Source organism: Hyla sarda, chromosome 4 (assembly GCF_029499605.1).
Source record: "Hyla sarda isolate aHylSar1 chromosome 4, aHylSar1.hap1, whole genome shotgun sequence".
Taxonomy (NCBI): Eukaryota; Metazoa; Chordata; class Amphibia; order Anura; family Hylidae; genus Hyla; species Hyla sarda.
In genome coordinates, this window is record NC_079192.1 from 173,999,422 (window position 1) to 174,011,300 (window position 11,879).

Here is an 11,879-nt window from a genome sequence, read left to right on the forward strand (position 1 = left end):
TTTTGGCTGGTTCTGTGAAGAAGTCTTGTATGGGAGAAATTTTAATGGCGGTCTAGGCCAGATAGTAAAGAAAAGAAAAGTAAACAACTCTGGTTAGAGAAGACGTCACCTGTAAATCGGGGGACTGGGGAGATAGGGAGAGGAACAGGGGGCCTGTTATAGAGGAAAGTAAAGCATATGAAATATACTATAATCATTACAAAATGTCTCTAATATGGGGATACAATTTTTGGGGAACGGGCTGTCAAGGGGTTCTCAAGGTTGAGAACCACTGCTTTACCATGTATCAGTGATATGATAAGGGAAATAAACCTGAACGTATTTAGAATTACTAGTGAGTGCCGGGATTTACTCTTTGCATACAATGGATTACCAGCACTGTTAGGGTATGTTCACACTACGGAATTCCGCGGTGTGAACATAACATTAGCGTGAATAGGTCGCTGCGAGACCCGTTCACAATGCGGAATTTCCGCCGCCGGTGCTGCTTCAGCGCTGGGGCCACGGGGCACTGAGCCGTCACCATTGACGGCTATGCAGTGCTCGCGGAATCCACGCAAAGAATGAACATGTTCTTTCTTTGCGCGGAACAATTTCAGCGGCGGAATTGTCCGCCGGAGACCCATTCACACTAATGTTAAGTTCACACCGCGGAATTCCGCTCACGGAGTTCCGCGAGAATTCCGTAGTGTGAACATGGCCTTTGCGCGGATTCCGCGAGCATTGCATAGCCGTCAAAGGTGACGGCTCAGTGCCCCGCGGCCCTAGCGCCGAAGCACCTTCGGCGGTGGCCGCCAGGCGGAATCTCCGCTCGCGGAATTCAGCGAGCGGAGATTCCGTAGTGAGAACGCACCCTTAGGGTACATCCCCCCCCCCCCCGGTGTATTTTGCTGCTGCATATTTTATTTCCCATTGAAGTCAATGGGTAGAAAAATATGCAGCAAAATACGCCAGGTGGGAATGTAGCCTAAATAGAACTTACTCATTGGAAACATACTGAATGGCACTGTAAGAGCCTCATTGCCCAAAACAACCAGAAAACATGTTTCACTTCTCCAATGCAGATTAATAAAATTTGAGTTGAAAGTGGATTTGTTGCCAAGGGCAACAAGGAAACTTTTTACAGATTTCACACGTACGACATCAGACATAAAATACAAACACAAGTTTTCCCAAAAAAATTGCCTAGATGCAGTACAGTTGTTAAAAACAAACTTGTAGCGGCCCGTGGACAATACTCAGGGCACTTTTTACCCAACCAGGGTGCCTCCAGCTGTTGCAAAACTACAACTCCCAGCATGCCTGGACAGCCGAAGGCTGTCCAGGCATGCTGGAAGTTGTAGTTTTGCAACAGCTGGAGGCACCCTGGTTGGTAACGAGTGCTTTAGATTGATCCAAAACCTTTACATCCCCAACATGGTTGACGTCCATGAGCTTGCTACTCCATGAGAGTAATTCTGCAGTACCGACGCGCTCTCCCCATCACTTACAACATTTAATTCAATAAACTAGACAAATCCACAGGCAAGGGTCCAGCAGTCACATGTCCATCTTTACACTACGATCCCGGCAACGAGAGAAAAACGGCAAAACATCAGCAACGCTGCATATGGTTTATATTAAAGGAAAATGTATCGCTAGGTTTTTGTTTCTCTCCTTTGTTACCAAACTGATTCTGTGGGTGCATAAAAAAAAAAAAAAGCGAAGCTCGGCATTATGTGCCGACAACCTCATCAGCATTCTGAGCAGCTCGCCAGCAAATGTGAGGAATTACCGCGCAAATATGGGAATATTTCATGAATTATTAAGCGCCTACTTTAGTAAAATATTTACACGTCGGCGCCCTAAGAAAATCAGTTGCGCAACGAAAGAGTAATTACACATAAAAAAGGACACATCTTCTACACCGATATGCATTATTAAATATATCACTCCTAGCCGTGCCATCCACGGACATTGATTCTATTACACATTTGGAAAATAAGGGGGGGGGGGGGGGTCCCATAAAACATATTTCTGTTTTACAACACTGGAAAAATAAGGTGAATCGTTTCGCTCGGAGAAACCCTAGAATGTGTTTATATGTAGCCATAAACATGGCCGAGCCTGTATATAACATATGAATATAAGGGGGGGGGAGGGGGGGTGTTGAGTGTTTCCATAACACAAGCCCTAGCAGACAAATAAATAACATATTGTTAAGGTATACAATATGTGACAGGCGTCTCGGAGATCTGGGGATAATTACATACATGTGTATATACACCAGTGGTCTTCAACCTGCGGACCTCCAGATGTTGCAAAACTACAACTCCCAGCATGCCCGGACAGCCTTCGGCTGTCCGGGCATGCTGGGAGTTGTAGTTTTGCAACATCTGGAGGTCCGCAGGTTGAAGACCACTGGTATATACTATATTGGATATACATGGAGATGCATAGCCGCTTTATCTGTACCGTATTCCTATACAATGATCCCAACTTGCCAGAATATCATTAGGAAAGAGGCCTGTGACCCAGACGGTGCCAGCCTAGGAGGCTTATACATGGGCATCAGACAAGTTATATGAGTGGGCTCTCACAGCACCCCCAATGTGTATATGAACAGACCCTGGAATGAGATTTGTGCAACAGCTTGTCAGTCCTACACACACCAGGGCAGAAAAGAAGGAGCCTACACCATGGCAGGCTGCTGTACAGCTGGGCAACAAGCTGCCACCAACACTCCCAGCATCTGACTGCTAGCAGAGAAGGGAAGAAACCATGGTGAGCATGGGCACAACCAAGCCATCAGAACCATTATGCCAGCAATGCCTCCCGGAGCAGGGAAGCAACAAAGCCCGATGCCTGCAGCCAGCCCCAGGAGCTGTGCACAGCTAGGACTCCTAGCAGGGGGGCATTGTATTCCTGGGGCACCTCAGGCTGTGCCCCGTCCCGCACTCTAATCACTGCACCCCACTACGGGCCCGGGCCCTCCATTCTCACCTGCAGTCCTTGCAGCTCCAGCCGGCTCCTGCCCGAGAATGAGATAGATGGAGACCGCCAGCAGCCCCCGGGTGATCCGGACACCCAATCCCGGGGGGCTCCGAGCCGCCATCCCTCACCTTCTCACCGAGTCCTGCTTCTAAGCATCCCTAGAGGAGATTCCTTCCGCAGCCCCGTCCCTCAGATCAACTGCAAGTAAAAGCGACCACGGCGCAGAGCAGACAACCGAGCACACTGCGCGCCCCCGAACCCTGCGCTTCCCCGCAGCCGCATCACTCAGGGCGGCGCGCCGACGACTCCGCCCACCCTCCACCGTCCCTACAGGCGCGCCACGCCCCCTCCGCCGGGACGCGCAATACTACAGACACGCCCTTCAGCGTCATGTGCACCCGTGAACCTTCAAAGAGCTAGAGCCGCCCCGTCAGCTACCTTGTGACGTCAGCACTCCTCTCCCGCAGTGGATTCGGGATAAGGTGAAGGCGCTCGCTGCTTCTCCTGGAGGGGGCGCTCTACGTGCCTGTTGTACTAATGCAGGGCTGAGGTGAATGAGGCAGGTCCGGATGTGCTCTCCTCACAGCCGCAGATTTCTTATTGACCGCCGCCTCGTGCCTCGTCCTCCACCTGCGCTTATACACGTTTAGGGCGCAGAGGTAGCGGACGTAAATTCATGGAGGAACTTTATCAATGGGTTTTTTTGTAGGTTTGGGGGGGGGAAATGTACTCAAATGGAATTTGTGACTTCTTTGCACCAGTTTTCCGGTGAGCGCATTGATAACTCCCCCCATGGAGAGGGATTGCTCAGTGTATGCCAGTGTTTTTTTCCTCGTTTGTACCGGCATCTAGACCCGTCCCGTTCTTCTCCCGTCCTTGGGGACGGAGCCCATTATAACCCTAAGGACGGGAGCATTTTTTGCACCTCTGACCACTGTCACTTTAAGCATTAATAACTCTGGGATGCTTTTACTTATCATTCTGATTCCGAGATTATTTTTTCGTGACATATTCTACTTTATGTTAGTGGTAAATTATTGTCGATACTTGCATCATTTCTTGGTGAAAAATTCCAAAATTTGATAAAAAAAATTGAAAATTTAGCATTTTTCTAACTTTGAAGCTCTCTGCTTGTAAGGAAAATAGATATTCCAAATAAATGATATATTGATTCACAAATACAATATGTCTACTTTATGTTTGCATCATAAAATTGACATGTTTTTACTTTTGGAAGACATCAGAGGGCTTCAAAGTTCAGCAGCAATTTTCCAATTTTTCACAAAATTTTCATATTCGATATTTTTTAGGGACCAGTTCAGGTTTGAAGTGGATTTGAAGGGCCTTCATATTAGAAATACCCCATAAATGACCCCATTATAAAAACTGCACCCCCCAAAGTATTCAAAATGACATTCAGTAAGTTTGTTAACCCTTTAGGTGTTTCACAGGAATAGAAGCAAAGTGAAGGAGAAAATTCAAAATCTTCATTTTTTACACTCGCATGTTCTTGTAGACCCAGTTTTTGAAATTTTACAAGGGGTAACAGGAGAAAAAGCCCCCCAAAATTTGTGATCCAATTTCTCTCAAATATGGAAATACCTCATATGTGTATGTCAAGTGTTTGGCGGACGCAGTAGAGGGCTCAGAAGGGAAGGAGCGACAATGGGATTTTGGAAAGTGAATTTTGCTGAAATGTTTTTTGGGGGCATGTCACATTTAGGAAGCCCCTATGGTGCCAGAATAGCAAAAAAATAAAATAAAACACATGGCATACCATTTTGGAAACTACACCCCTCAAGGCAAGTAACAAGGGGTCCGGTGAGCCTTAACACCCCACAGGTGTTTGATGACTTTTCGTTAAATTCGGATGTGTAAATGAAAAAAAAAATTTTTTCCCCAAATTTACCATTTCTACAAAGGGCAATGGGAGAAAAAAATCCCCCCAAAATTTGTAACGCAATTTCTTTCGAGTACGGAGATACCCCATATGTGGCCCTAAACTGTTGCCTTGAAAAACACAGGGCTCTGAAGTGAGAGAGCGCCATGCGCATTTGAGGCCTGAATAAGGAATTTGCAGTAGGGGTGGACCCGGTTACAAGGATGGAGCTTGTCTCCACCAAAACCCTACAGCAGTGTTTCCCAAACAGAGTGCCTCCAGCTGTTGCAAGACTCCCAGCCTGCCAGGACAGTCTATGGCTGTCCGGCAACACTGGGAGTTGTGGTTTTGCAACAGCTGGAGGCGCCGCTTAGGAAACACTGCCGTATGAGACGTTTTTTGTTTTTATTGGGGGGGGGCGACGTGTAAGGGGGTGTATGTGTAGTATTTTACTTTATTATTTGTTAGTGTAGTGTAGTGTTTTTAGGGTACATTCACACAGGCAGGGGTTCACAGTAAGTTTCCTTGAAGGAAACCCACTGTAAACCCGCCCGTGTGAATGTACCCTGTACATTCACATGAGGGGCGCCCCAAACCTTCAGCTGTGGCAAAATGTGAACTCCAAGAATGCACTGACAGACCGTACATGCTGGGAGTTGTAGTTTTACAACAGCTGTAGGCACACTGGTGGGGAACCACTGAGTTAGAAAAAAGACTCTAGCTCAGTGATTCCAACCCATGTGCCCCCAGCTGTTGCAAGACTACAACTCCCAGCATGTACGGTCTGTCAGTGCACTCTGGGAGTTCTAGTTTTGCAACAGCTGGAGGCACACGGGTTGGAATCACTGAGTTAGGAAACAGACTCTAGCTCAGTGTTTCCCAACCAGTGTGCCTACAGCTGTTGCAAAACTATAATTCCCAGCACGGCTAGACAGTCAGAGATGCTGGGCGTGTAGTTCTGCAATATCTGGCCCTTCAGATGTTGCAGAACTACAACTCCCAGCATGCCTGGACAGTCTGGGCATGCTAGGAGTTGTAGTTATGCAACAACTGGGGAAGAACAGTGGCCTCCAAACTGTAGCACTCCAGATGTTGCAAAACTACAACTCCAAGCATGCCCAGACTGTCCAGGCATGCTGGGAGTTGTAGTTCTGCAACATCTGAAGGCCAGATATTGCAGAACTACACGCCCAGCATCCCTGACTGTCGACATGCTGGGAGTTGTAGTTTTGCAACATCTGAAGGGCTACAGTTTGGAGACCACCATATAGTGGTCTCCAAACTGTGCCACTTCAAATGTTGCAAAACTACAACTCCCAGCATGCCCAGACAGTCAGTGCATGCTGAAAGTTGTAGTTTTGTAACATCTGGAGGACCACAGTTTAGAGACCACTACACAGTGGTCTCCAAACTGTGACCCTCCAGATGTTGCAAAACTACAACTCCCAGCATGCCCAGACAGCCTTTGGCTGTGTGGGCATGCTGGGAGCAGTGGCGGATCCGGGGGGGGGGGGGGGGGGGGATGGCAACGGGGCAATTGCTGCCCCCCCCGCTCCCTAGCATGGTGGAGCCGAAGCTGTAAGCTCCCGCTCCACCATTCACTAACCTTTCACACACGCGGTGAGTTGCGTGTGAGCTGCGGGGACGAGATCCACTAAAGGCCGGCGCGATGACGTCACATCATCGCGCCGGCAACTGGAGGACCCGTCCCCACGGCCTGCATACTGTAAGTAAGGGTATTCTCAGGGTCCAGAGGATTAGGGAAACAGGATATGCGCCACTGTTAGGAGGAGGGGGGGTCAGAGAATAATGTCCCCTGTGCTGTGCCCCTCACATAATGCCCCCTGTGCTGTGCCACACATATAAATTATGTGTTGGGCACAGCACAGGGGGCATTATATGTGTGGGGCACACAACAGGGGGCATTATATCATATAATGCCCCCCTGTCCTGTGCCCCTCACATATAATGCCCCCTGTGCTGTGCCCCTCACATACAATGCCCCCTGTGCTGTGCCACACATATAAATTATATGTGTGGGGCACAGCACAGGGGGGCATTATATGATATTATGCCCCCCTGTTCTGTGCCCTACACTTATAATGCCCCCCTGTGCAGTTCCCCTCACATATATTGCCCCCTGTACAGTTCCCCTCACATATATTGCCCCCTGTACTGTGTCCCACACATATAATGCCCCCTGTGCTGTGCCCCTCACATATAATGTTCCTGTCATGTGCTCTAAACATATAATGCCCCCTGAGGGGACAGGACAGGGGGCTTTATATGTGAAGGGCACAGCACAGGGGGCATTATATGTGAGGGGCGCATGATGGGGGCATTATATGTGAGGGGCGCATGATGGGGGCATTATATGTGAGGTGCACAGCACAGGGGGCATTATATGTGCGGGACGCATGATGGGGGCATTATATGTGCGGGACGCATGATGGGGGCTTTATATGTGAGGGGCGCATGATGGAGGCATTATATGTGAGGGGCAAAGAATGGGGGCATTATATGTGAAGGGCACAGCACAGAGGGCATTATTATGTGGGGGGAACATGACGGGTCATAATTATTATATGTAGGGGCACAAGATGGGGCATTATTACTATATGTGAAGGCACAGAGTGTTTTGCCTTTCAGAAGTATAGTGTATATTATGAGGAATTTCTGGGGTGGTACGTTTTTTAGGGGCCACAATACATTACGGTATTTTACTCAGAGGGTGCACTGCACAGCAAGTTATATTCAGAGAATGCACTGTGTGGTAGTATTAGATTTAGAGGGCATAGTGTGTGGTAGTATTATATTCAGTGGGTACAGTGTGTGATAGTATTATATTTAGAGGGTGCAGTGTGTGATAGTATTATATTCAGAGGGTGCAGTGTTTGGTAGTATTAAATTTAGAGGGCACAGTGTGTGGTAGTATTAAATTTAGAGGGCACAGTGTGTGGTAGTATTACATTTAGAGGGCACAGTGTGTGATAGTATTATATTCAGAGGGTGCAGTGTGTGATAGTATTATAATCAGAGGGTACAGTGTATGGCGGTATTATATTCAGAGGGTACAGTGTAGTGTATATTCAGGGGGTACAGTGTATCAGAATTATATTCAGAGGGTGTGTGCCAGTATTATATTCAAAGAATACAGTGTTTGGCAGTATTATAATAATTATTATTTTCATATAGAGGATCAGAATGCGCTGACATAGTGAGGAGATGTGTGGGCATCAAGTTCTGCTGAGAGAAGATTTAGCTGGAACAAATCCTGGCGATATGTACCAGCTGAATTAGATAAGGAAAGATTCTAGAGAAGACGTCACCTGTAATCACTGATATCATTGTGTATTCTCCTCACTATAGAGAAGACGTCACCTGTAATCACTGATCTCTATAGTGAGGAGAATACACAATGATAGCAGTGATTACAGGTGACATCTTCTCTATAGTGAGGAGAATACACAATGATATCAGTGATTACAGGTGACGTCTTCTCTATAGTGAGGAGAATACACAATGATATCAGTGATTACAGGTGACGTCTTCTCTATAGTGAGGAGAATACACAATGATAAGACGTCACCTGTAGTCACTGATATCACTGTGTATTCTCCTCACTATGTCCCATCAGAGCTTGAGTTACTTGTAAGTTCTGCAGTTATGATGGGTGAAACAACAACTCCCAGCATCCCCTTACCTCTGCTTAGGTCATACTGGGAGCTGTAGTTTTAAATGGACGTCAATGGGAAACACACATGTATACGGTTCCATACGGGAAAAACGTATACGTTTTTACTTTGCACATGCGCATTTGAATCCTAAAGTCCCCACCCAAGACCCCTCCCATTAAAAATGGACAAAAGTTTCTAAAACGTATGGGTTTTTTTTCTATAAAAACTGACGGAACTGTATGCACTTTTCAAAACAGTATACTGTTTAAAAACGCATACTGTTTACTTTTTTCCATACTGTTCCATCCGTTTTTTTGCCATACGGTTTTCTTTAGAAAAACGGATTGAAAACAGTATGGCAAAAACGTGATGTGAACCCAGCCTAACATCTGTTTGCATCCGTTATTGTCCATTTTTTTTAAGTCCATTTTAAATTTTGACGGGAGAAAAACGGAACTGGTCTAGACGGCCGTGTGAATGCAGCCTAACTGATGCAAATAGATGTTATCCTATTGGATCCGTTATTGTTCAGTTAATATTGGTCTGATAATACTCAAAAGTAGGAACGGATGACATTAAAGGGGTACTCCGGCGCTAAGACATCTTATCCCCTATCCAAAGGATAGGGGATAAGATGCCTGATCGCTGGGGACCCTCTTGATCTTCCACGCTGCATCTTGTTAGAATCAGCCCCGGGAGCGTGCTCGCTCCGGGTCTGATTACTGGCGATCACGGGGACGGAGCGATCACGGCTCTGCCCCCATGTCATGCCCCCTCCCATAGGCTTGCATTGACGTCACACGGGGACGGAGCCGTGACATCACTATGCTCCGTCCCTGTGATCGCCAGTAATCAGACCCGGAGCAAGCACGCTCCGGGGGCTGATTCTAACAAGATGCGGCGTGGAAGATCAGGGGGTCCCCAGCGGCGGGACCCCCGCAATCAGGCATCTTATCCCCTATTCTTTGAATAGGGGATAAGATGCCTTAGCGCAGAGTACCCCTTTAAATGCTCATCTGTTTTCCATAGACTTCAATGTTAAATTTACTGTATCCGTTTTTTTCTTCCATTTTTTTGATGAAAGAAAAATTACTGCATAGGCAGAAAAAACAGAAATGAGTGCAGACGGGTGTAAACGGATTGTAAAAAAATCCCATTGACATGAATGTTTTTTTCTTTAAACCGTTTTTAATCTGTTTACAGCCTGCAAGAAGGGAACAAAGTCAGTACTTTGTAATGACTGTTCCATTTTTGTTTTCATGAGACTTTTTGATTGCTTTTTATTTTTTATGGTGTAGGAAGTGACCAAAAATCAGCAATTCTGATCTTGCCGACTGTGCAGTTTTATTAACGTTATATTTTAACTGTTTGGACATTTATGCACCTAGTGATCCCACATATGTTTTTGTTTGCATTATTTTATTTAAAAATTGGGGGGTGATTCACATTTATTAACTTTTTTATTTTACATTTTTAAATCTATTTTTGACTATTCTTAAATCCCGATAGGGGACTATTATATGCAATCCTGCGCTTACATACACTGTTCAATGCTGTTTCATAAAACAGCATTGATCAGGGTTATCAGCATGTATGTCACAACTTATACAAGGAAAAATATATCCATGTCAAAATAAGAATATACCATACAGAGATTTATACACAGTAACTGGACAAGGAGACACAGATAAATGACTAATATAATGAACAAAAAACTGAAAATTTGGACATACTGGGGGAGATTTATTAAAACCTGTCCAGAGGAAAAGTTGTTTGAGTTGCCCATAGCAACCAATCAGATCGCTTCTTTCATTTTTCAGCGGTCTTTTCAAAAATGAAAGAAACAATCTGGTTGCTGTGGGCAACTCAGCAACTTTTCATCTGGACAGATTTTGATAAATCTCCCCCACTGACTCTAAAAGCGAGGGAAAAGAGCACATGAATATCTGCCATGTACACTGCCTGAGTCCATAAACCACTTGTACCCCCATCGTACACTTAACAATAGGGCTTTGTCATGAGGCCACTGACTAAGCCCTATTGCGAAATGTACGTTGGGGTACGCGATGTTTAAAAAAATGAATGCCGAACATTGACCTGATCAGCTGCTAATTGAAACAGGGACCCACTGGGTATGAAGCACGTTCAGCTCCTGAGCACATTTCATACAATGGGAGCAGGACTACGGTGTACATTTACACCTGACGGGGGCGACTTTTAATATATATATATATATATATATATATATATATATATATATATATATATATATATATATATATATAATTTTTTTTTTTTAATCTATTTTTGTCGCAATGGTTTGGTGCAGTCATTTTCTGCCGCATTTTCTGTGTGACTTTATATAGAAGACTTCTAAAGCAGTTGACTATATGGTTATTTGGTTAGAAATTTTGCAGTGGTAATGGATTATCTATGTGGGACTTTTCAAAAAGGCGCAGTTCACTAATGCAACTTGCCTTCAGACATTGCAAACCTGCGCCATCTCCAGCCAAACTTCCTGTGCTGACTCCAGAAAGTTGTAATAGCTAAATGCACCATATGCCGAATAACTTTTTGATACGTGACAGACAAAATTCCAACTGAAAACATGCTAACAAACAGGCTGACAACTAATTGTTTTATTAAATCCTGCCCCCTTCCCCTCCCCCCCGATTTACTGAAGGGGATATATATATATATATATATATATATATAATGTGTGTGTGTGTGTGTATATATATATATATATACACACACACACACACACATTGGCCCTTATTTTCTAAGAGTGGAGTGTAGGTTTCTTTGTGGGTTTTAATTCCCTACAATTTATTTTCCACGGTATTTACTAAGCTTTCCCTACATTTTCCACTTTCCCTACACTTTGCTTTTTTTACACATGCTCTGGCCTGTCTGGTTTTCTTCAGCTTAAATCCACTACATTTTCTGTGGAAACTTTAGTAAATATGTTGGGATTTTGTGAAAATGTCCCATTTCCCAACAGCCACGCCCCTTTCATCGATCGGTGCTGGTAACCCGCTAACTCCCGGAAAGGTAAGCTGCCGCGAAGCAGGTGGTCTCCCCCGGGCACGTTTGGCTCCAGAGTTGGCTGATGCACCAGTACACACAGGGCTTCACAATCCGCCCCAAAATCAACAAAATTGTATACATTTTTTTTTTTTTTATTTACAACTTTGTGTAAGCACAAGTGCATATCCAACATTTCAGAAGACTCTATAAGGCAGGACGGTGGACCACCCAAAGACTTTCTTCTCAAAAATAATGAACCACACAATTGTTGAATTTTTTAAAAAAAATTGAAATTCCTAGACCCAGGCCCCACCTCAGCT

General features: G+C 45.2%; 1 protein-coding gene across 8 annotated transcripts in view; it reads right to left on the reverse strand.

Annotated features, from left to right (window-relative positions):
* NEO1 (neogenin 1) overlaps positions 1 to 3,252 on the reverse strand; it is a 144,381-nt gene extending 141,129 nt beyond the window's left edge. For 6 of the 8 annotated variants that reach the window (XM_056572780.1, XM_056572779.1, XM_056572778.1 and 3 more), the window contains exon 1: positions 2,983 to 3,252. In XM_056572780.1, the coding sequence (XP_056428755.1) occupies positions 2,983 to 3,094 (112 nt within the window). In that variant the 5' untranslated portion in view covers positions 3,095 to 3,252. The remainder of the gene's footprint in view (positions 1 to 2,982) is intronic. The other 2 variants (XM_056572781.1, XM_056572776.1) reach the window with 1 other exon arrangement.
* Positions 3,253 to 11,879: the final 8,627 nt, after the last annotated feature.